Source organism: Eucalyptus grandis, chromosome 2 (assembly GCF_016545825.1).
Source record: "Eucalyptus grandis isolate ANBG69807.140 chromosome 2, ASM1654582v1, whole genome shotgun sequence".
Classification (NCBI taxonomy): domain Eukaryota; kingdom Viridiplantae; phylum Streptophyta; class Magnoliopsida; order Myrtales; family Myrtaceae; genus Eucalyptus; species Eucalyptus grandis.
Window position 1 is genome coordinate 3,049,443 of NC_052613.1, and position 24,647 is coordinate 3,074,089.

General features: G+C 41.6%; 3 protein-coding genes across 4 annotated transcripts; all 3 read right to left on the reverse strand.

The window, feature by feature from the left end:
• Positions 1-1,920: 1,920 nt before the first annotated feature.
• On the reverse strand, positions 1,921-6,552 carry LOC104432030 (cysteine-rich receptor-like protein kinase 1). Of its 2 annotated transcripts, none has more exons than XM_039306328.1 (7): positions 5,639-6,552; positions 4,495-4,608; positions 4,056-4,406; positions 3,550-3,784; positions 3,084-3,228; positions 2,430-2,752; positions 1,921-2,340 (listed from the first exon to the last, which is right to left on the reverse strand). In XM_039306328.1, the coding sequence occupies exons 1-7, from the start codon at positions 6,387-6,389 to the stop codon at positions 2,331-2,333; spliced, it is 1,929 nt and encodes a 642-aa protein (XP_039162262.1). In that variant the 5' UTR covers positions 6,390-6,552; the 3' UTR covers positions 1,921-2,330. The 2 variants fall into 2 exon arrangements, with proteins under 2 accessions (XP_039162262.1, XP_039162261.1); XM_039306327.1 differs by having other exon boundaries at positions 1,921-2,360.
• A 2,601-nt stretch (positions 6,553-9,153) lies between these two features.
• On the reverse strand, positions 9,154-12,877 carry LOC104431334 (cysteine-rich receptor-like protein kinase 42). Its single transcript, XM_039306061.1, has 6 exons — positions 12,112-12,877; positions 11,615-11,728; positions 11,179-11,529; positions 10,677-10,911; positions 10,211-10,355; positions 9,154-9,908 (listed from the first exon to the last, which is right to left on the reverse strand). The coding sequence occupies exons 1-6, from the start codon at positions 12,875-12,877 to the stop codon at positions 9,582-9,584; spliced, it is 1,938 nt and encodes a 645-aa protein (XP_039161995.1). The 3' UTR covers positions 9,154-9,581.
• Positions 12,878-19,918: 7,041 nt separating this feature from the next.
• Positions 19,919-23,487, reverse strand: LOC120290896 (cysteine-rich receptor-like protein kinase 1). Its single transcript, XM_039307672.1, has 6 exons — positions 22,660-23,487; positions 22,382-22,495; positions 21,943-22,293; positions 21,443-21,677; positions 21,054-21,198; positions 19,919-20,725 (listed from the first exon to the last, which is right to left on the reverse strand). Exons 1-6 carry the CDS (start codon positions 23,408-23,410, stop codon positions 20,399-20,401), a joined length of 1,923 nt encoding a protein of 640 aa, XP_039163606.1. The 5' UTR covers positions 23,411-23,487; the 3' UTR covers positions 19,919-20,398.
• Between the last annotated feature and the right edge of the window lie 1,160 nt (positions 23,488-24,647).

The following is a 24,647-nucleotide window of genomic DNA, read 5'->3' on the forward strand; positions in this document are numbered from 1 at the left end:
TAGGAAGTCTCTCCCATGAGATGGTGGACATGGAGACAGGACGCCCCAAGAGTTTGCTCTCCTACGTGTCCCAAATTCATGGCTATCTGAAAAGGCCAGTACCATCTTCAGTGAAGTTTTAATTTGCTCCTTGGCATGTCTTGATTTCGCATTCGAATGAAATAGTTCGAGAACTGTTTGTATCACTTTTGGACAAGAAGTCTGATCGACACAGAATGGATGAGAAGATGTGTGTGCATCTATGAATTGTTTTGAGGCGGACTTTTAAATGCTTCTTGCTTGTGAGACAAAAAGGAAAGCTGAAGAGGGGGAGTAACTAGATGTGTTCGAGTTACAGCGTTCTCCCACTCAAGATAAAAGCCTTGCCTGCAGTCTGGTCGGCGCTGTCGTGCCCTATGCATAGGTATAGCATGATTTGCATGCGTTCCTTAGGATTGACCAAAATAAGATTTTTTTTCTTTTGTTGAGATGCATGTATGAGTTCGGAAGAATTAGTGTGATGTGAAATGGTTAATATATCCTAGTAATCTTCTAACTTACTGATTTAGACTTTCAAATAAATATGGGTCTATAAATACATCAACCGAGTCATACTTGAAAGCTCCTTCTTAACGACTTCCTCGGACGAAGGTGTTGGGTTTCTGTCACACTCTCAACAAATGGCACTAGAATATTCTCAACACCCTCGGGCAAAAGAAGGCAAGCCTTGTGATGTAGCAATGCAAAGTTTGATGGTAACTTTTATGGTTTGGTCCGGAGGGATGAACATGGACATAGTGGATATTCAAGTCGAGACATGAGTTGGTACAGTACTCGAATTAAGAGAGAGAGAGAGAGAGAGAGAGAGAGAGAGGACCTTGATTGCAATTACTGGTGCAAGGGATGACTTGACTAAGAAACGCGACAGTTGAACCAAGAATTTTGAATAGAAAAAGAACCAGGAATGGACTGTTCATGTTGAATTATCACTGAATCTCTCCGTTCATTATTTATTTGTTGCTTTCTATCTTTCCAGACAACGACTTATTGGCGCACATGATAAGTAATTTATTGAACGGAAATGTCAATGTTTTGAGAGCATCTAAGCTACTTTGATGTATAGATGGTTTCTTTGCTAGTCCTTGGGGAAAGCACCAATGTCGAAGTAAGTATTCTCGCTAACTCAAAAATAATTGCGCTTCTTAAATTTAAGATGGCGATCTTGTCTCGACCTTATCCCTCCCTAAAAATATGGGTAGGCAACTGTGTTAGTTCAATTCAAAAACTAAAATGAATAGACCTCATCTAGTTGGTTCAGGTCCTATTGACATGAGGACTATGATAAGTTCCCTAACTTTTTTTTTTTTTTTTTTTAAAAAGGGTTTTGAAGTAGATGTTTGTGGCAGTGGGTTTCGCTATGATCTCGGGTGCCAATTGCTGAATTGATAATGCAAGTTATGAACGCTAAACTACCATGTGTAATGAGAAAATTGCTAGCGGAACGAAGAGATTACTGTTCACCAACAAATGCATCCGCCATAATTATAGGGGGAAGAGGTACGGTCATACGTTCTCCGCAAAAATCAATGCTGTAATAGTTGACTATTTTGTCTTCTTGGATCTACTCAAATAATGAACTAATCCTCCACTTTAGGACCATCCGAAGCGAATTGCAAAGAATAAGTGACTGCAGAGTAACTTTCACACTGTTTCTTCGGCCTGGGGTCGTGCTGTGCAGTACTGGTAGACCGATAAAAATTGCTAGTCAAATCACCGCAAATGCCAGCTTCAAACCAAGAAATATATAGGAAAAAGTTGAGAAGTACATCAAGCTGTTTAGATGATCATTTCAAGAATTCATCCATCCTCATCATGGCAAAAGAGACCATCGCTCTGAGAAAAACTGAAGTAGAAGTGCTAATTAGAAAATTTCCGACAAAAGAGGCAGAATCTTGGGGTTTTGCTTTTCATTTATGAGATTACAGGACATGAAAGAAGCTAGCATGAACTCCTACACAATTGTGATTCTGTTTCCATGAGTCACTGTACTTCCTGTGTAAATTGAGTGGAATTGGCAATACTAAGAGAAAATGGAGGATAAAGGAAATAAATAAAATAAGAATATGTACATGGGTTCCTCCGACTCCATTAAGTGGGAAACGGCCAGCATAAGACATGACCGATGCACCATGGAGCTTCTGCAATCTCTTGCACAGCAGCCGCATCTTTACCCTGTCTCGCTGCGCAGATCTTCTCATCCCGATTTCCCGATCAGGGTTCAAGGAACGCTCGAGCATTACTGGCCATTGGACTCCTTGCAATCCTTCTCACAGGACCATATGCCCATCTCATCACATGCGGCTGAAGAATAAATAGTGGTCCTGTTCAAATGTCCGAAAATTACGTCGCCTCCGCTGGCTCAGTTGATTCCGCCAAAAAGGATATCTTACCGGAGGCTAATGGTGGAAGCGAAGGAAATTTCAGAATTTGTCAGTTGGTTTGTGATCCCAGTATTCATGTTCGAGCTTCTGCTGGAGTAATCTGGAATTGGATTATTGTTGAGAAATGGGGGTTGCGTTGGCATGGGTACTTTACACTCCTGGTCGTTGAGCATCTCAACTACTTCAGACATGGATGGTCGTAAATCTGGGGAAGCTTGGGTGCAAAGAAGCGCGATTTGAATCACATTCAATGCCTCTGAGACGGGAAACTTGCCTTTCAACACAGGATCGATGCACTCAGCAAGACTATTTGATTTATATTGCTTCCAAACCTGAGAAGTACAGAAAAGTCGAAGCAAGTCATTAGAAACTTTGCTAGTGTTCAGCAGAAAAGACAGACTATCTCCAGATTGTGAAGGGATGAATTAAATAAAGACCTTGTGCAGCTGAATCATGATATGTAAAGCCACGAAGGGGTTTGTGTGGGTTACAAGATTTCCAGTACAGAGAAAAGAGTAGCCGGAAAACTCTCAATTTGAAGTTCGAGAAGACGTTACTTGTTAGGATTTATTCCAACTCTATATCATAGACAAGAAGAAATTTGCAAATGCGGCATGCATACTCAAGAGGTTGGAATCAGGAGGATAGGTATATGAATCTTACTGATTGCAGAACTGAACCTGAGGCCTGCCCGAAGATTCTGTTCTTCCTACCACTTAGAATTTCTAGGACCAGCACACCGAAAGAATAAACATCCGCTTTCTCTGTTAGTTGTCCCTTAACAAGATACTCTGGAGCCATATAACCCCTGCAAAATTATTCTTTCAGAAGAAGAGAAATCTGTTCTGCAGAATCTGAAGTCGAAGATGAAATTGCTAAAGAGTGAAGAGAAGGGGTCATCCAGACAACAAATTCCCCAAACCAGACCTGAGAAAGTTAGGGAAAAAGAGAGCAATTCTTATTTGATACAACGCCGCTCTCACTTTAAGCCCTATATCACATGCTTATCTTCTGTACTCAAAATACGTGGCGGTTCAAATAGCCAATCCAGTCTTCTCTACGTGTAGATGTTATCTAAACTGGTTTGATTGAAACAAAAAGAGAAAAAAAATAAAGACCAGAATCTTACAGTGTCCCTGCGATACCGGTGCTAAGATGAGATTTTTCTGGATCAAGACATCGAGCAAGTCCAAAGTCAGCAATCTTTGCTGTGAGATCCTCGTCGAGAAGGACATTGCTGCTTTTGATGTCTCTGTGTATTATTTTCACTCCACAAGGTCCATGAAGAAATGCCAGCCCCTCAGCTGTTCCGGAGATGATATTAAGCCGCTCCTGCCAACTCAGGATATGGGTCGCATTCTTAACTGCAACAGCAACCGGATCTTGTTACTTATCAGTCACATTATTGCAATTATGTACTTACTCAGGATCGAGTTTAAAAAAGTTGCCCGGAGAAGATTAGCAAGAAAATGTACTATTCTGGAACAAGATGAAGCTAGCAACTAGATTAACACCGTGGAACAAATTATGAGAAGCTAGAATTCGAGGGTTTTATTATGGTAAGAGGCCTAATTTATAGAACAAACTACACTAATCTCGGATGCAGAATGGAGCAGCAAGTGGGGGGTAACTTACCGAAGAGGATTTGATCAAGGCTTCTGTTGGGAACATATTCATAAACTAGGAGGCTTTCTGGGCCTTCAATGCTGCAACCCAGAAGGCGGACCAGGTTCTTGTGTTGGATTCCACTGATCAGATTTACCTCATTGAAGAGGTCATCCACCCATTGACGAGTGTTGAACACCAGTACTTTTACGGCAACAACTCTTCCATCAGGGAGGATCCCCTTGTATACAGAACCAGCTCCTCCTTGGCCTAATTTTCTCGACTCATCAAAGAAGTTGGTAGCCTTCTCAAGCGATTCATAATTAAAATTCAGATTCGACTTCCTTAAAATTGCAGGAACGCCAAAGAGTTTCTTCTGGACTGAGAATAGGCAAAGAAGATGGATGGCATTAGAGAATGTTTAAAGAGAAAGTTAAATCAGAAATATCCTCTTTAGTTTCACATTCACCTTCTCTTTTCTTGGATAATTTTCTGTATCCAACATAAGCACCGATGAAAAGAAGTGAAGTTGCAGCAGCAACGGATAAAGCAATAGCAATGATGATCCCAAGCTTCAACGAGTCTATTAAAAAACACAAAGATCATCCTTTGCTGACAAGAAACCGGAAGCTACAGCAATTAAGAGGCAAAAAATAACCTACTACAGACTACAGCTATCCCAATTCAGTTGAAAATACAGAACAAGAAAACTAGAACATCGTCCAGACTAAGGCTGCGTTTGTTAAAAATTGTTTCTGTTCCCTAGAACAAAAATTTCTATTTTTTTGTTTCTGGGAACAAAAAAGGAACAGAAACGCGTTTGTTTGCGTTTTTGTTCCAAAATTATTTGTTCCCGAAACACATCTCGAACAAAAACAAGAAAAAAAGAAGTTCGTTTTTTGTTTTGGAACACATTTTAAGAACACTTTTTCTTTCTTTTTTTCTTTTTTTTTTATTATTCTTGTTTTTGGCCGTCGCCGGCCTCGGCCATGGCCGGCGATCGGCCATCGAGGGCCGGCGACCTCGCGTGGAGCGTCGCCGGCTCCTGGCAAGGCTCGGCCTCACCTTGGCTGGGCAAGCTGGTGGTGGCCTGGCGAGGCCAAGCCTCGCCGGCCCGCCGGGCGAGCTCGATCTTGCCCAGCCGAGCTCCCCCGGCTGGCGAGGCTCGGCCTCACCGGGCCACTTTGCCAAGTCGGCGCGCCTAGCGATGGCTGGCGACGCCGAGCCTCGTCGGCCGCCGGGCGAGCTCGGCCTTGCTAGATCTAGATTAGCTCGAGCTTGCCCAACCAAGGCGAGGTCGCCGGGCCCTCGTTGGCCGGTCGCCGGGCCATGGCCGAGGTTTGGCCAAAAGAAGAAAAAATAAAAAAAGGAAAAATAAAAAATAATATATAAAAATAAAATAAAAATATTTAAAAAGTAAAAGAAGTAAAAAAATCATACAAATTTACCTGTTCATTTTTTATTCCTGGAAAAAGTTTACCAAACACATTTTTTTGTTCAAAAATTGTTCCCTGGAAACGTAAACACTTTTTTCTATTTCTGTTTTCTGAAACAATTTTTAAACAGAAATGTTACCAACCGCGCCCTAACTTGCAAAATCACTCAATTCTTACCACCATCTATAGGGACAGTATAAAACCTCTGAGTCGAATATCGCATGAAACATCCGGCATTCATAGCCCTCCCTTCATCCCCAGGAGTGCAGTTCCTCGCCCTGATCATCGCATTCGCCAAGCACTCTCTACACCCCTTCTCATCGAGAGTGTTCCAGCACTGCGCCAGCGCATAAACGCCAGCAACTCCTCCCCTCCTCGCCTCTCCAAAAACGGCGAACCCCTTGTTCTCCGATGCGACTGCCGACACATTCATCAGCACCCGATCGACCTTAGCAGCAAACTGCTGTCTCGCCTGCTGATCGGCCGAAATGCTGGACTGATTGGCACACTTGACCATGTCGTGCTGTGGATCGACGGTCTCATTAAAGAAATTATAGTAATCGGACCTTATGAAGCAACCGTCGAGATACAACCGCCCCTTAGTATCCAAGATAGTGCATCGAGAAAGTGAAGTCCTGCTCTGCGCGAAACAGAGGAGGCAATCGTCGCGGCTCAGGTCGCCGTGGCACTGAGCCAGTGCATAGATTTCTGGCAACGGAGAGGTTACGGAATCATTAGCCCAGCGATCTTCAGTAACTTTCGCGAGAACTTTCAGCATGACGTCGAGGAAGTTCAAGACGGACGTGACGTTGGATTTGAGGCATAGAATGCCCGCCTCCGAGATTCGAGGATCGCCGAGCGAGGGCGTAAACGAGGAGCTGAAGAGAACCAGGAAAACGCAAGCGAGGTTGAGGATCGAAGGCCGCATTTCACAGCTCCGACCTCCGTTCCGAAGCGAAATCCGCCGGAGAACCGGATTACCGCCTCAATTTTTCTCTCGGTTCGAGCTTCTCGCGGTATCAAGGAGCTTTCAAAGGCGATCTTATAGTGAATGATGATTGGACGGAAGAGAGAGTTGACGACGACCCGACACGGTTGACTTTGATTGTTTTTTGGAAATTAGCGGAGAAAGATGAGGAATGACTTGACTGGAGTAGCTAACCCACCTAAAATTATAGCTATTTATTCCGATTTGACATGACTTGACGGGAGTAGTTAACCCACCTAGCTATTTATTCCGATTTGAAGACCGACAATTCGGATGGGATTAGGCCCGATAACGTGTTGGGAATTAGAAAGAGTGTGTTTAGTAACGTTTTTGTTCAAAAATTATTTTCCGGAGTAGAAATAGAACAATTTTTTTAACATAAGAAAGCGTTTGGTAAACTTGTTATGCTCCGGGAAACAATTTTTAAACAGAAAAAAAACTTTTGGTAAACTTGTTCCGGAAATAAAAAATGAACATAAACACGTTTAGTAAAGTTGTATTCTTTTTTATTTCTTTTAATTTTTTAATATTTTTATTTTATTTTTAATATTTTCTTTCTTTTCCATGACCGACAACCGGCTAACGAGGGCTGGCGGCCTCGCCCAGCCACGGCGAGGCTCGCTAACCCAAAGCCAAGGCCGAGCCTCCCGTGGTTGGGCGAGGCTCGGCCCGCCTTGGCTGGTCAAGCTCGGGCTCGCCGGATCCGACGAGCCCGAGCTCGCCCAGCCAAGGCGAGGGGTAAGGCTGGGCGAGCTCGGCCTCCCGAGCCACCACCGGGCCGGCGAGCATCGCCGGTGGCTGGGCGAGCTCGGGCTCGCCCATTCCAGCGAGCCCGAGCTCGCCTAGCCTTACCTCGTGCCGGTGAGGCTTGGCCTTGCCTTGGCCGGGTAAGCTCGGGCTCGTCGGGAGCTCGTCGGATCTGGGCGAGCCCGACCTCGCTAGGCCACCGTTAGGCCTTCATCAGCTGATCGCCGGCCATGGCCGGGGCCGGCGATCGGCCAAAGAAAAAAGAAAAAGAGAAGAAGAAAAAAAGAGAAGAAAAAGAGAGGAGAGAGAAAATTTACTCTTAAAAATTGTTCTAGAAACAATAAACATGTTTTTCTTGTTTCTCGTTTCTGTTCTAAATGTGTTCCTGGGAACAAAAAAATAGACTTGGAACACAAACGCAAACAAACGCGTTTCTATTCTTTTTTTGTTCCCTGGAACAAAAAAAACGCAAAATTTGTTCATAAAAAAAATGTTAACAAACAACCCCAAAGTCATTCCCATGAGATGGTGGACATGGAGACAGAATGCCCCCGTTCGAGAGTTTGCTCCCCGACGTGTCCCGAATTCACGGCTTTATGAAAAGACCGGTACCATTTTTAGTGAAGTTTAATTTGTTCCCCGGCATGTCTTAATTTCGCATTCGAACGAAGTAGTTCGAGAACTGTTTGTATCACTTTTGGATAAGGAGTCTGATCGACATAGAATGGATGAGAAGATGTGTGCGCATCTATGAATTGTTTTGAGCCGGACTTTGAAATGCTTCTTGCTTGTAAGACAAAAAGGAAAGTTGAAGAGGTGGAGAGATGTCGACAGATTTGGTGTTCTAGTTACAGCGTTCTCCCACTCGAGATAAAAGCCATACTTGCAATCCGGTTGGCACTGTCGTGCTCTATGCATATGTATAGTGCGATTTGCACGTGTTCCTTAGGATTGACCAAATTGAAAGAAAAAGATTTTTTTCTTTTGTTGAGATACCATGCAAATTCGGAAGAGTGGGTGTGATGTGAACAATTAATATATCATAATTATTGTCGCGATCTAATCTCGTGCACCACCTAGGTTTGGCTAATGGATTACTAAGTCTAAACTTAGCTCGATTTCTCACAAGCTCATACTAATTCACGACTTAATTAGGAGTCGTCACTAATTTTTCTTTTTTTGTGGGTTGATTAGAAATCCAAATAAAGTAGTGAGATATTTACTTTACTCCTACAAACCAGAGATTATGAGTTCAAGAACTTGATTACGTTATGTTTTTTTAACGTCATTTCGGTACATTTCTCTTTTATTTCGAAAAAAAAATGTTTTGCTAGCAACTTGAATTGTTTTTTTTTCTTAGCATGTGAAGTGATCATACGGATGCGCAAACTATTAATTTTACAAAAAAAGAGAGTAATGAATAAAGTACAGGACTTACCTCGTAACAATGAAAGCATCTACAATGTTAGTTAAGAATTCACATCAAAAGCCCTACATATGATTTCTAATTAACTCGGAGTCACTCAATTTTTTAGAATTTTTTCTTGTTTAATGAAATCTAAGCTATATGTCATGCAATTCAGCTAAATGACCTACTTCTAATAACGGGCAATTTCTAATTAAATGTACCTAGCAACAGTTACTAAATGGCATGAACCTAATTCTACATAACATGCGTATGATATTTTTGTATTTTTATAAAAATTCGTAATTAAAATTTACTAATAATAAAAATCTAACTAAAGTGAGATATTATTTATTTTTAAGTTAGGAAATAAATTAATCCGAATCCTATCTAATCTTAGAAATTTATCTCGACATGCAATTAATTCCAAGATATTATCTAACCTAGATATCATCTAAACATGCATTCTAAAAGAAAATGGAGGATTTCTGACGAAAGAGGCGGAATCTCGGGGTTCTGCTTTCCCTTTCTGAGATTACAAGACACGAAAGAGGCCAGCATGAACTACACAATTGTGAATCGGTTTTATATGAGTGACTGGACTTCCCGTATTAATTGAGTGGAATTGGCAATACTAAGAGAAAATGGAGGATAAAGGAAATAATTGAATATGTACATGAGTTCCTCCAACTCACTAAGTGGGAAACGGCTAGCATAAGACATGACCGATGCACCACGGAGCTTCTGCAATCTCTTGCACAGCACCCGCATCTTTGCCCGTCTCGCTGTGCAGATATTCTCATCCCGATTTCTCTATCGGGGTTTGAGAAACACTCGAGCGTTACTGGCCAATGGACTCCTTGCAATCCTTCTTACAGGACCATATGCCCATCTCATCACATGCGGCTAGTGGTCCTGTTCACATGTCCGAAAATTACATCACCTCCGCTGGCTCAGTTGATTCAGCTGAAAAGACTATTTCACCGGAGGTTTATGGTGGAAGCGAAGGAAATTTCAGAATTTGTCAGTTGGTTTGTGATCCCAGTATTTGTATTCAAGCTTCTGCTGGAGTCATCTGGAATCAGATTATTGTTGAGAAATGGAGGTTGCATTGGCACTGGAACTGCACACTCCTGATCGTTGAGCATCTCCACTACTTCAGACATGGATGGTCGTAAATCCGGGGAAGCTTGGGTGCAAAGAAGCGCGATTTGAAGCACATTCAATGCCTCTGAGACGGGAAACTTGCCTTTCAACACGGGATCGATGCATTCAGCAAGACTATTTGCTTTATATTGTTTCCAAACCTGAAAAATACGAAAAATGTCAGAGCAAGTCATAAGAAACATTGCTAGTGTTGAGTAGAAAACACGACTCTCTCCAGATTGTGAAGGGACGAATTAAATGACGCCCTTATACAGCAAAATCATGTATGTAGAGCCACAAAGGCATTATGTGGGTTACAAGATTTCCAGAATAGAGAAACGAGTAGCCAGAAACTCTCAGTTTGAAGTTCGAGAAGATGTTAGGATTTATTTCGAAGAAATTTGCAAATGCCGCATGCATATTCTAGAGGTTGAAATCAGGAGGATAGGTATATGAATCTTACTGATTGCAGAACTGAACCTGAGGCCTGCCCAAAGATACTGTTCTTCCTACCACTTAGAATTTCTAGGACCAACACGCCGAAAGAGTAAACATCTGCTTTCTCTGTTAGTTGTCCCTTAACAAGATACTCTGGAGCCATATAGCCCCTGCAAAATTGTTCTTTCAGAAGGAGAGAAACCTGTTCTGCAGAATCTGAAGTCAAAGATGAAATTGCTAAAGAGTGAAGAGAAGGGATCATCCACGGAACAAATTTCCCAAACCAGACCTGAGAAAGTTAGGGAAAAAGAGAGCAATTCTTATTTGATACGATGCCACTCTCACTTTAAGTCCTATATCCCATGCTTATCTTCTGTACTCAAAATACGTGGCGGTTCAAATAGCCAATCCATTCTTCTCCACATGATGATGTTATCTAAACTGGCTTAATTGAAACAAAAAGAGAAAAAGATTTGAGACCAGAATCTTACAGTGTCCCTGCAATACCGGTGCTAAGATGAGATTTTTCTGGATCAAGACATCGAGCAAGTCCAAAGTCAGCAATCTTCGCTGTGAGATCCTCGTCAAGAAGGACATTGCTGCTTTTGATGTCTCTGTGTATTATTTTCACTCCACAAGGTCCATGAAGAAATGCCAGCCCCTCAGCTGTTCCGGAGATGATATTAAGCCGCTCCTGCCAACTCAGGATACGGGTCGCATTCTTAACTGCAACAGCAACCGGATCTTGTTAGCAGTCACATTATTGCAATTATGTACTTACTCAGGATTGAGTTTAAAAAAGTTGCCCAGAGAAGATTAGCAAGAAAATGTACTATTCTGGAACAAGATGAAGCTAGCAACTAGATTAACACCATGGAACAAATTATGAGAAGCTAGAATTCGAGGGTTTTATTATGGTAAGAGGCCTAATTTATAGAACAAACTACACTAATCTCGGATGCAGAATGGAGCAGCAAGTGGGGGGTAACTTACTGAAGAGGATTTCATCAAGGCTTCTGTTGGGAACATATTCATAAACTAGGAGGCTTTCCGGGCCTTCCATGCTGCAACCCAGAAGGCAGACCAGGTTCTTGTGTTGGATTCCACTGATCAGATTTACCTCATTGAAGAAGTCATCCACCCATTGACGAGTGTTGAACACCAGTACTTTTACCGCAACAACTCTTCCATCAGGGAGGATCCCCTTGTATACAGAACCAGCTCCTCCTTGGCCTAATTTCTTTGACTCATCAAAGAAGTCGGTAGCCTTCTCAAGCGATTCATAATTAAAATTCAGATTTGACTTCCTTACAATTGCTGGAATGCCAAAGAGTTTCTTCTGGACTGAGAATAGGTAAAGAAGATGGATGGCATTAGAGAATGTTTAAAGAGAAGTTAAAACAGAAATATTTTCGAGTTTCACATTTACCTTCTCTTTTCTTGGATAATTTTCTGTATCCAACATAAGCCCCGATGAAAACGAGTGAAGTTGCAGCAGCAACAGATGAAGCAATTGCAATGATGATCCCAAGCTTCGACGAGTCTGTTAAAAAACACAAAGATCATCCTTTGCTGACAAGAAACCGGAAGCTATAGCAATTAAGAGGCAAAAAATAACCTACTAGAGCTATCCCAATTCAGTTGAAAATACAGAACAAGAAAACTAGAACATCGCGCAGACTAACTCGCAAGATCATTCAATTCTTACCACCATAACCACTGGGGGTTCGTGGCCACCCTTCCAACATGGAAGAGGGGGGTGAGGGGTTCAAATCCCCACCTTCTCAGGGGGATGAGGGGCAGGGACGCGTAAGTTTCGAGAGTGGGTTGCGACTCCCACGCCCTACAAGAGGTAGGGCACAAGTCTGCGAGTGAGTGTAGAGTAGGCATAGAATAGGACTGACAAAAAAAAAAAAAAATTCTTACCACCATCTGTAGGGACAGTATAAAATCTCTCAGTTGAATATCGCATGAAACAGCCAGCATTCATAGCCCTCCCTTCATCCCCAGGAGTACAGTTCCTCCCCTTGATCATTGCATTCGCCAAGCACTCCCTACAACCCTTCTTGTCGAGAGTGTTCCAGCACTGCGCCAGTGCATAAACACCAGCAACTCCTCCTCTCCTCGCCTCTTCAAAAACGGCAAACCCCTTATTTTCCGGTGCGACTGCCGACACATTCCTCAGCACCCGGTCAACCTTATCCACGAACTGCTGCCTCGCCTGCTGGTGGGCCGAATCATTAGACTGATTGGCGCACTTGACCATGTCGTGCTGCGGATCGATGGCCTCATTATAGAAATTGTAGTAATCAGACCTTATGAAGCAACCGTCGAGATACAACCGCCCAGGCTTGGCATCCAAGACATTGCATCGAGGAAGTATGTTCCTGCTCTGCACGAAACAGAGGATGCAATCGGAGTGGCTCAGGTCGCCGTGGCACTGAGCCAGGGCGTAGATTTCTGGCAACGGAGAGGTTACGGAATCATTAGCCCAGCAATTTTCAGTAACTTTCGCAGCAATTTTCCGCATGACGTCAAGGAAGTTCGAGAGGACATTCGCGGTGGACGTGACGTTGGATCTGAGGCATAGAATGCCCGCCTCCGAGACTCGAGGATCGCCAAGCGACTGCGAAAACAAGGAGCTGAAGAGAACCAGGAAAACGCAAGCGAGGTTGAGGATCGAAGGCTGCATTTCACAGCTCTGACCTCAGTTCCAAAGCGAAATCCACTGGAGAAACGTTCCAGGAGCTGCGATCACGTCGACAGATATCTAACCGAGCCGAAGTTGAGAAAATGCGGAGGAGCGAGAACCGATCATTGTGAACTTCCAAGAAGCGTCCAGCTGCAGGAGTTTTCCCCTCCTCCGTTCAAAGAGCCCGAGCTCGAGAAAGCTCCAGTGGCCGCCTCCGGATCTTATCTCCGCCGGCCTCCTTCCTCCTCCCAAAGCGAATCCGCTGGAGGAATGTTCCGGGAGCCGAAACCAAGAAATGCGGAGGAGTGAGATTAACTCCTTGAATTTTCTCTCGGTTCAAGCTTCCCGCGCTTTCAAGGAGCGTCAGCTACCGAAGTTCTCCCTCCTCCGGTCAAAGAGCAGCCCGAGCTCCGCCACCTTCCACCGTCAAGATTTGAAGCTCGCGGAGTTCAAAATAGCTGCGGCGGCTTGCGAGACATGCATCGGCTCTGCTCCTACTTATACACGAGCGCATGCACACATGGAGCGGCAAGCTTCTAGAAGCGGGGGCGAGCCGACGAAGTAGACATTTCGTGCAAACCGGTCGAACCGGCGATGCGTATGGAGGGGGATCGGCTCTCCGATGGTTGTCGACGACGGCTCGGATAGCGACGGCACGGCGGAGGGTGGGTCCTACCATCAAGAAAAGGTCAAAGGTGATCTTATCTTAATGAATGATGATCGAACGGAAGTAAGAGTTGACAACTAAAGGAGAGAGCTAGGAAGCACCAATACTTTTCGAGTCTTCATGTCGTGTTCAACACTAAGATAGTATCGACACGTTTTGACACCCTCGACACGCGGCCAGCAAATGTTGGAAAATCTAACAAGTAGTCAACTCTCTCGACATACTCCAAAATGGATGTCCAAAATTTCCACATGCGATTTTGATACCAAGGTTAATTTTAAAAATTTTCAATAAATGAGAGGTATATAAAAAAAATAAAATAATAATAAAAATAATAAATGTGGAAAGGAGAAAAATATAGTATTCTCTTCTTAATCTCACCTCCCATGACTCATGATTTTTAATGTAAATTCATTTCATGTTTTTTTTATTATTTATTTATTTATTTGTGAATTTGAATTTGTTGAAAAATTAATTTATAAAAATGATAATTTATCATGTATATATAAAAATATATATTTAATATACAATGTGTCCCAACGTGTCGAAATTTTCTATTTTATTTTTATAATTAACGTGTCGGTGTATCGTATCGTGTCGTGTACTATGTGTTGGTGTCTGTGTTAGTGCTATTTAGGAAGAGAGAGAGTTTAACTTTAAAAAAAAAAAAAAAAAAAATTAGCAAAGAAAGATGAGGAATGACTTGACTGGAGCAGCTAACCCACTTTTGATGTCATTATAAGATAAAAGATAAAATAAAGATAATGATTTTCTTAATTCTAACTATTTATTCCAATTTGAAGACCGATAATTCGGGGGGGCCAGGCTTGACAACTTTTAGGAAACTAAAAGGTCTCTCCCTGACGCGCCGGTCGGGAGTTTGCTCCCCGGCATGTCCTGAATTCATGGCTTTCTGAAACGACCAGTACCATCATCGGTGAAGTTTTAATCTTGCTCTCCGGCATGTCTTTATTTCGCATTCAGATGAAATAGTTCAAGAACTGTTTGTGCATATTGTTTTGTGCCGGACTTTGAAATGCTTCTTGCTTGTGAGACAGAAAGGAAAGCTGAAGAGGCGAAGTAACTAGATGTCAACAGATTTGGTAGTTAGTTACAGCCTTCTCTCACTCAAGATAAAAGCCATGCCTGCAATCTGGTCGGCGGCTGTCAGGCCCTATGGATACGTATAACGTGATTTGCACGCGTTCCTTAGGATTGACCAAATTGAAAGAATTAAGATTTTTTTTTTTTTTTTTTTGCTTTTGTTGAGATGCACGTGCAAATTCGGAAAAATTGGTGTGATATAAAATAATTAATATATTATAGTTATCTTCTAACTTACTAATTTAGATTTTCAAATAAAGATGGGTCCAACTAAATATGTTGACAAGATCAAACTTGAAAGCTTCTCTTGGCGACTTCCTCAGATGAAGGTATCGAGTTTTGCCACACTCTCAACAAATGGCACTAGAGTATTCTCAACACCCTCTCTAGACAAAAAACGGCGAGCCTTGCGATGTAGCAATGCAAAGCTTGATGGAAGCTTTTATGGTTAAGTCCAGAGGGATAAATACTAACAAAGTGGATATTCAAGTTGAGAAACAAAAGTGAATATTCAAGTCGAGACATAAGTTGAGTTGGCATAGTACCCGAAGCTTTTATGGTTCAGTCCAGAGGGATAAATACTAACAAAGTGGATATTCAAGTTGAGAAACAAAAGTGAATATTCAAGTCGAGACATAAGTTGAGTCGGCATAGTACCCGAATTAAGAGAGAGAGAGAAAGAGAGAGAGAGGACTCTCACTGCGATTACTAGTGCAAGGGATGACTTGACTAAGGGCCCGTTTGGTTCGGCTTTTGGGGAATGCATTTGCAGAAATGCAAATACCTTTGGGTAAATGGGGTTTTCCGAAATGCAAATGTCGTTTGGTAAAATTTGCATTGAGAAACAACTTTGGCCAAAATACCGTTTGATAAAATTTACATTTGTAATTAACTTTTATTAAATTAAAAAGTAAAAATATGTTTATATTTTTTATATAAACATATAAACATAAAATATATTTATTAAACATAAAATATATATAAAAAATAGATATATTTATATAAATATATATTTATATAAAAGCAATCGGAGAAAAAAATAGATATGCTTATATTTATAAAATATATATATATATTTATTAAACATAAAATATGTTTATATAAAAATGGATATGTTTATATCTATATAAAATATATATAAATATATATTTTATATAAATATATATTATATTTTTATAAATATATATTATATTTTTTATAAATATATATTTATTAAACATAAAATATAAAAAAATAGATATGTTTATATTTTTTATATAGAAATAAACATAAAATATATGTTTATATATTTATACCGATCACATTCGGCAACGAACAGCTGAATAAAAATATGTTTATGTTTTCTATATAAACATATTTTTAAAAACATAAAATATATATAAAAATAGATATGTTTATATAAATATATATTTATATAAAAACAATAGGAGAAAAAAAGTAGATATGTTTATATTTATAAATATATATTTATTTATTAAACATAAAATATATTTATATAAAAAAATGGATATGTTTATATCTATATAAAATGTATATAAACATAAAATATAAAAAATAGATATGTTTATATATTTATATAAAATATAAAATATATATTTTTATATAAAAATATAAACATATTTATTTTTATATTTATTTTTATTTGGGCGGCCGATTGGCTTCTTCACCAGGAGAGATGAATAATACCGGAAGTTGCATTCCGAAAATGCAACTTGCCAAAAGACCTCAAGAGCTGCATTGGGCTAAAGGCCCTTAGAGCCACTTGGAGATGCAATTGCATCTCGCCAAAGTCGCGCAAAAAAAACGAACCAAACAGCTTTGCATTTGGCCAAGGGACTTTAGAACCCAAATGAGCATTCCAAATGCTGAACCAAACAGGGCCTAAGAAATGTGGCAATTGAACTAGGAATTTTGAATTTAAAAAGAACCGGGAATGAACTTTCCATGCCAAATTATCACCAAATCTCTCCGTTCATTATTCATTTGTTGCTTTCAATCTTTCCAGACAACAACGTATTAGCGCACATGATGAGTACTTTATATGAACATAAATGTTGTGTTTTGAGACTGCTAGTCCTTGGAGAAAGCACCAATGTCAAAGTAAGTAATCTTGCTAGCTCAGAAATAATTGCGCTTCTTAAATACGGTGATCTTGACTCGAACTTATCCCTTCTTGGAAATAGGGGTAGGCAACCGCGTTGGTTCCACCCAAAAACCGAAACGAATAGATCTCATCTAGCCGGTTCCCAATCCTATTGACATGAGGACTGTGGAGGTTCCCTAATAAAAAAAAAAAAAAATAAGGGAACAGACCTTAATCGGTTCCCAAACTATTTTTTTTTTCCATAAGATAATAGTTATATTATTAAATAAGTTGAAAAAAAGGTAGGTTCTTGAGTATACACTAGAACCAACCGATTTAATTTATGGCTGATTCTTTTTTCAAAAATTGAGAATGGACTCTGATGTGTTAAGTTTCAATTTCTAGGATAATTACCAAAAAAGTCTAATACTCATTCAACTGATGCAAACCTTTTAATTTAATCAAATTATTTCCAAACTTTTTTACAAGTTGTTATGATTGTTCATCTAATTAATTTTGGCCGAAAATTGTTGATATAGATGCTAATTGTTATACATGGCAAAGGCCAGCACGTTGACACTAATGTGAACAATTTTTTACATATTTTTTGAATTTGGAACTTATCCATCTTGAAATCAATCCCTCTTAATTAGGGGTGTTCATTACTTTTTAGCAAGAATTGCAATAATTTCTTTTCAGATTTTTTTTTTCCGCACTGAAATTAAAGTCTTGACTTTAAGCACTTATACAGTGGTGCGCACACAATTGCTAGTTGCCATACAGAGGTCAAATCTTGATCAACCAAGTCTTATCCCCCACAAGAAATAATTCTCAACATCGTACCATCCTAATGATGGAATCCAATAGCATCTTTCTATGACCAGCTTTTCTCACCGATCTTCCTCTTCCTATAACACTCTTCGATCAAACTCGAGACACCGTCTCAACCAAGACCAATTCCTAGCATCGCCACTTTTTGACTTAAGACGGCCCGGGCTGCACCGCTCGTGACTTTGATTGCCCAGTTTTCTCGAAATAAACGATAGATGGCGCATGTTCTGTGCCAGTCGTAAGCGCCCATGATTTTCGGATGAGGTCAGCTTCGGAAGATCGACCGATGTTGACCGCATTTGATACGCTTTGTGACAAGGGGTCCAAGAATCAAGCGATCCGAATTTCATACCTTCTAGGTGAAGAACTCTGCCGTGTTTGACCATTTCCTAGCAAATGCCTGAATTCTATGAGAATCCTTTTTAAAAAGTAAAGGAATTTTGAAAAACTAAACCGGACAATTATCAATATTTTGACCAGAATTCCCGTACGAATCTGAATTGACAATGCAAGTAATCAACGTTAAACTACCATCTATAAGGAGAAAATTGCTAGCAAAATTAGCACTTTCGATGGGATTTGAATCTTGAGGAAAAAAAAGGATTTTGAATTAGATGTTTGTGGCAATAGATTTCGCTATGATCTCGTGTGCCAGTTGCTGAATTGATATGCAAGTTATGAACGCTAAACTACCATGGGTAATGACAAAATTATTAGCGGACCGAAGAGATTACTGCCGCCGGATACCATACCGTGTTCTGTTAGGATCGATTGTTACAGAACCCAAAGTGGCAGAAGCTCAAAATGAGAGTTTTGAGATAGTTTGTATAGGGTCAGAAGGAGAAAGGTCTGAACTCTATTGACCTTGTGCTTCCTGTGCAGCAAAACTTACGGTGGCTACTGCCAGAGAGCCAAGCATTTGTTGACGCAGCGCAGTGCGAGTTACAAAGTTGCCGAGCTGGACAAGGAAGGTGAGTCTCTTATATAAGTCACGAAAGTGCAACATAAGATCTTTATAGCTAGAACCAAGAACACGTGTAATCAAGTAGAGAGATTTATGCACCTGGTTTGGAATCCATCGTTCTTGATAGGGATGAGCATGGTCCGGGTCACTCTAGATTCGAGAACCGCCCACTAAAGATTGGTTCTGAAAAATTGGAAGTAGGAACCACCGATTGATTCCATAAATTCACCCAGGAATAGGGCCATCAATCTAGTTTGATTTGGTTCTTGAGTGGGTCCACCAAGCTTCACACGTTAACATCATAATAAGTAACAGAGAATTACACAACGAAATCATTTCATCAAAGACACTCCCAATTAGAGCCAACGAACCAATAATATAAAAAATTAAATAAATATTAAATATATTATCAGTCCGATTTCGATAAGCGGTTCCACACTTGGAACCGGAAACCGGACCAATACTCGCCAATTGAAATAAATTGGAATCAAGAGCCGGACTGGTTCCCTTAAGAACCACCGGTTCCTTGGCGGTATGGGTGGTTCTTGATCCTTTTGCACATCCCTAGTTCTTGATACGAAGCCGAACAATCCAAAGTTGAAGTACCTCTCCTCTACTGCCATCTCTATCACTAGCTCAATAAGATAGTCCTTCACCTTTAGCGCTTAGTAAACGCTCCTTCACCTTTTGCCCTTTGATGCAAAAGAGTTTTCGTGGAGATTAAGATTATTTCTTTGCTTCCGGTTCTGATAATTCGAGTTCAATGCGATGATCCAAAAGCAAGCAGGATCTCGTAGCAAATAGTTCTATAGGGACCAGTCACGAGCTTCTCCTCTCCCACCTTGCTGGAAAGCAACCTCTACGGTCCTATCGAGGGGTGTGCAGAAAATGATGTGGCGCGTGCGATCATGAAATAGCCCCTAAATCCTCTTGATCAGGGCGTGGCCAAATGCATCCGCCATAAATATAGGGGGAAGAGGTACAGTCATATGATGTCTGCAAAGGTCAATGCTGTAATAGTTGACTATTTTGTCTTCTTGGATCTACTCAAATAATGAACTAATTATCCTCCACTTTAGGACCATCCGAAGCGAATTGCAAAGAATAATTGACTACAGAGTAACTTTCACACTGTTTCTTCGACCTGGGGTAGTGCTGTGCAGTACTGGTAGACCGATAAAAATTGATAGTCAATTCACCGCAAAGGCCAGCTTCAAACCAAGAAATATATAGGAAAAAGTTGAGAAGTACATCAAGCTGTCTAGGTGATCATTACAAGAATTCATCCATCCTCATCATGGCAAAAGAGACCATCGCTCTGAGAAAAACTGGAGTGGAAGTGCTTATTAGAAGATTTCCGACGAAAGAGGCAGGATCTCGGGGCTTTGCTTTTCCTTTATGAGATTACAGGACATGAAAGAAGCAAGCATGAACTCCTACACAATTGTGATTCTGTTTCCATGAGTCACTGTACTTCCTGTGTAAATTGAGTGGAATTGGCAATAATAAGAGAAAATGGAGGATAAAGCAAATAAAATAAAATAAGAATATGTACATGAGTTCCTCCGACTCCATTAAGTGGGAAACGGCCAGCATAAGACATGAACGATGCACCATGGAGCTTCTGCAATCTCTTGCACAGCAGCCGCATCTTTACCCTGTCTCGCTGCGCAGATCTTCTCATCCCGATTTCCCGATCGGGGTTCGAGAAACACTTGACAATTACTGGCCATTCGACTCCTTGCAATCCTTCTCACAGGACCATATGCCCATCTCATAACATGCGGCTGAAGAATAAATAGTGGTCCTGTTCAAATGTCCAAAAATTACGTCACCTCCGCTGGCTCAGTTGATTCTGCCAAAAAGGCTATCTCACCGGAGGCTTATGGTGGAAGCGAAGGAAATTTCAGAATTTTTCAGTTGGTTTGTGATCCCAGTATTCGTTTTCGAGCTTTTGCTGGAGTCATCTGGAATTGGATTATTGTTGAGAAATGGGGGTTGCGTTGGCACGGGAAATATACACTCCTGGTCGTTGAGCATCTCAACTACTTCAGACATGGATGGTCGTAAATCTGGGGAAGCTTGGGTACAAAGAAGCGCGATTTGAATCACATTCAATGCCTCTAAGATGGGAAACTTGCCTTTCAACGCAGGATCCATGCATTCAGCAAGACTATTTGATTTATATTGCTTCCAAACCTGAGAAGTACAGAAAAGTCGAAGCAAGTCATTAGAAACTTTGCTAGTGTTCAGCAGAAAAGACAGACTATCTCCAGATTGTGAAGGGATGAACTAAATAAAGCCCTTGTGCAGCTGAATCATGATATGTAAAGCCACGAAGGGGTTTGTGTGGGTCACATGATTTCCAGTACAGAGAAAAGAGTAGCTGGAAAACTCTCAATTTGAAGTTCAAGAAGATCTTACCTGTTAGGATTTATTCCGACTCTATATCATAGACAAGAAATTTTTAAACACCGCATGCATATTCTAGAGGTTGAAATCAGGAGGATAGGAATATGAATCTTACTGATTGCAGAACTGAACCTGAGGCCTGCCCAAAGATACTGTTCTTCCTACCACTTAGAATTTCTAGGACCAGCACGCCGAAAGCGTAAACATCTGCTTTCTCTGTTAGTTGTCCCTTAACAAGATACTCTGGAGCCATATAACCCCTGCAAAATTATTCTTTCAGAAGGAGAGAAATCTGTTCTTCAGAATCTGTAATAGAAGATGAAATTGCCAAAGATTGAAAAGAAGGGGTCATCCCCACAATAAGCCTTATATCAGATGCTCATCTTCTGAACTCATAATACATGGCGGTTCAAATAGCCAATTCAGTCTTCTCTACATGAAGATGTCATCTAAACTGGCTCAATTGAAACAAAAGGAGATAAAAATAAAAGACCAGAATCTTACAGTGTCCCTGCAATACCAGTGCTGAGATGAGAATTTTCTGGATCAAGACATCGAGCAAGTCCAAAGTCAGCAATCTTTGCTGTGAGATCTTCGTCAAGAAGGACATTGCTGCTTTTGATGTCTCTGTGTATTATTTTCACTCCACAAGGTCCATGGAGAAATGCCAGCCCCTCAGCTGTTCCGGAGATGATATTAAGCCGCTCCTGCCAACTCAGGACATGGATCGCATTCTTGACTGCCACGGCAACCAGATCTTGTTATCAGTCACATTATTGCAATTGAGTACTTATCAGGAATGAGATTAAAAAACTGCCTAGAAAAGACTAGCAAGAAAAAGTACTATTTTGGAGCAAGATGAAGCTAGCAACTAGATTAACATCATAGAACAAATTTGGAGAAGCTAAAAGCTAAAGCGTTTTGTTTTGGTAGAGGCCCAACTTATGAAACCAACTCCACTAATCTCGGATGCAGAATGGAGCAGCAAGCGGGGGGTAACTTACCAAAGAGGATTTGATCGAGGCTTCTGTTGGGAACATATTCATAAACTAGGAGGCTTTCCGGGCCTTCAATGCTGCAACCAAGAAGGCGGACCAGGTTCTTGTGTTGGATGCCACTGATCAAATTTACCTCATTGAAGAAGTCATCCACCCACTGACGAGTGTTGAACACCAGTCTTTTTACTGCAACAACTCTTCCATCAGGGAGGATCCCCTCGTATACAGAACCAGCTCCTCCTTGGCCTAATTTCCTCGACTCATCAAAGAAGTCGGTAGCCTTCTCAAGCGATTCGTAATTAAAATTCAGATTCGACTTCCTTACGATTGCTGGAACGCCAAAGAGTTTCTTCTGGACTGAGAATAGGCAAAGAAGATGGATGGCATTAGAGAATGTTTAAAGAGAAAGTTAAAACAGAAATATCCTCTTTAGTTTCACATTTACCTTCTCTTTTCTTGGATAATTTTCTGTATCCAACATAAGCACCGACGAAAAGAAGTGAAGTTGCAGCAGCAACGGATAAAGCAATAGCAATGATGATCCCAAGCTTCAACGAGTCTATTAATAAACACAAAGATCATCCTCTGCTGACAAGAAACCGGAAGCTACAGCAGCTAAGAGGCAAAACATAACCTACTGCAGCTATCCCAATTCAGTTGAAAATACAGAACAGAATACTAGAACATCGTGTAGACTAACTTGCAAGATCACTCAATTCTTACCACCATCTGTAGGGACGGTATAAAACCTCTGAGTCGAATATCGCATGAAACATCCAGCATTCATAGCCCTCCCTTCATCCCCAGGAGTGCAGTTCCTTGCCCGGATCATCGCATTAGCCAAGCACTCTCTACACCCCTTCTTATCGAGAGTGTTCCAGCACTGCGCCAGCGCATAAACACCAGCGACTCCTCCCCTCCTCGCCTCTCCGAAAACGGCAAACCCCTTGTTCTCCGGCGCGACTGCCGACACATTTGTCAGCACCCGATCGACCTTAGTAGCAAACTGCTGCCTCACCTGCTGGTCGGCCGAAACGCTGGACTGATTGGCGCACTTGACCATGTCATGCTGCGGATCGATGGTCTCATTAAAGAAATTATAGTAATCGGACCTTATGAAGCAACCGTCGAGATACAACCGCCCCTTAGAATCCAAGATAGTGCATCGAGAAAGTGTAGTCCTGCTCTGCGCGAAACAGAGGATGCAATCGTCGTGGCTCAGGTCGCCGTGGCACTGAGCCAGGGCGTAGATTTCTGGCAACGGAGAGGTTACGGAATCATTAGCCCAGCGATCTTCAGTGACTTTCGCGAGAACTTTCAGCATGACGTTGAGGAAGTTCGAGACGGACGTGACGTTGGATTTGAGGCATAGAATGCCCGCCTCCGAGATTCGAGGATCGCCGAGCGAGGGCGAGAACGAGGAGCTGAAGAGAACCAGGAAAACGCAAGCGAGGTTGAGGATCGAAGGCCGCATTTCACAGCTCCGACCTCAGTTCCGGGAGCTACGATCGCGTCGACAGATATGTAACCGAGCCGAAGTCGAGAAAATGCGGAGGAGCGAGAGAACCGGATTGCCTCCTTGATTTTCTCTCGGTTCATGCTTCTCACGCTTTCAAGGAGCGTCGGCTACCGAAGTTCTCCCTCCTCCGTCAAGAGTCAAAGCTCGTGAAGTCCAGAATAGCTGCGGCGGCTTGCGAGACAGCTTCGCTGTTGAGCCCATGGATTCAGCCATCCATCGGCTGCGCTCACGCGAGCGCATGCACAACGTGGAGCGGCGAGCTTCTAGAAGCGGGCGGCCAGCCGACGAAGTGGAAATTTCGTGCGAACCGGTCAAACCGGTGACGCATAGAGAGGCGGATCGGCTCGCGACGGTCGCCGGCGACAGCGACTACGGCAGTGACGGCGGTCGCGGGTGGGTCCTGTCATTGAGAAAAGGTCAAAGGCGATCTTACCTTAATGAATGATGTTTGGACGGAAGTGAGAGTTGACGACATATTAACTAATTCTTCCGAACTCGTACATGCATCTCAACAAAAGAAAAAAAAATCTTATTTTGGTCAATCCTAATGAACGCATGCAAATCACTATGCACGACAGCGCCGACCAGATTCAAGGCATGGGGTTTTTTTTTGTGAGTGGGAGAACGCTGTAACTCGGACACATCTAGTTACTCCCCCTCTTCAGCTTTCCTTTTTGTCTCACAAGCAAGAAGCATTTAAAAGTCCGCCTCAAAACAATTCATAGATGCACACACATCTTCTCATCCATTCTGTGTCGATCAGACTTCTTGTCCAAAAGTGATACAAACAGTTCTCGAACTATTTCATTCGAATGCGAAATCAAGACATGCCAAGGAGCAAATTAAAACTTCACTGAAGATGGTACTGGCCTTTTCAGATAGCCATGAATTCGGGACACATCGGAGAGCAAACTCTCGGGACGTCCTGTCTCCACGTCCACCATCTCATGGGGAGAGACTTCCCAGTTTCCAACACGTTGTCGAGCCTGGCCCCGTCCAAATTATCAGTCTTCAAATTGGAACAAATAGTTAGAATTAAGAAAATTATTATCTTTATCTTTATCTTTTATCTTATAATGACATTAAAAGCGGGTTACCTCTTCCAGTCAAGTCATTCCTCATCTTTCTCCGCTATTTTTTTTAAATAAAAAAGAATAAAAGAGACGACACGACACGCCAACACATTAATTCT

Coding starts and splice junctions, on each gene's coding strand:
- LOC120290896 (XM_039307672.1), bottom strand. CDS start 23,410: ATGCGGCCTTCGATCCTCAACCTCGCTTGCGTTTTCCTGGTTCTCTTC. Junction 22,294..22,381: donor ATTATCCAAGAAAAGAGAAG/GTAAATGTGAAA, acceptor GCCTATTCTCAG/TCCAGAAGAAACTCTTTGGC. Junction 21,678..21,942: donor CCTCGATCAAATCCTCTTTG/GTAAGTTACCCC, acceptor TTGCCGTGGCAG/TCAAGAATGCGATCCATGTC.
- LOC104432030 (XM_039306327.1), bottom strand. CDS start 6,389: ATGCGGCCTTCGATCCTCAACCTCGCTTGCGTTTTCCTGGTTCTCTTC. Junction 3,229..3,549: donor ACCGGTATCGCAGGGACACT/GTAAGATTCTGG, acceptor ATAATTTTGCAG/GGGTTATATGGCTCCAGAGT. Junction 2,361..2,429: donor GCTTCCACCATTAGCCTCCG/GTAAGATATCCT, acceptor ACATTTGAACAG/GACCACTATTTATTCTTCAG.
- LOC104431334 (XM_039306061.1), bottom strand. CDS start 12,877: ATGCAGCCTTCGATCCTCAACCTCGCTTGCGTTTTCCTGGTTCTCTTC. Junction 10,912..11,178: donor CCTTGATGAAATCCTCTTCA/GTAAGTTACCCC, acceptor TTGCTGTTGCAG/TTAAGAATGCGACCCGTATC. Junction 9,909..10,210: donor CAGGTTCAGTTCTGCAATCA/GTAAGATTCATA, acceptor CGTATTTTTCAG/GTTTGGAAACAATATAAAGC.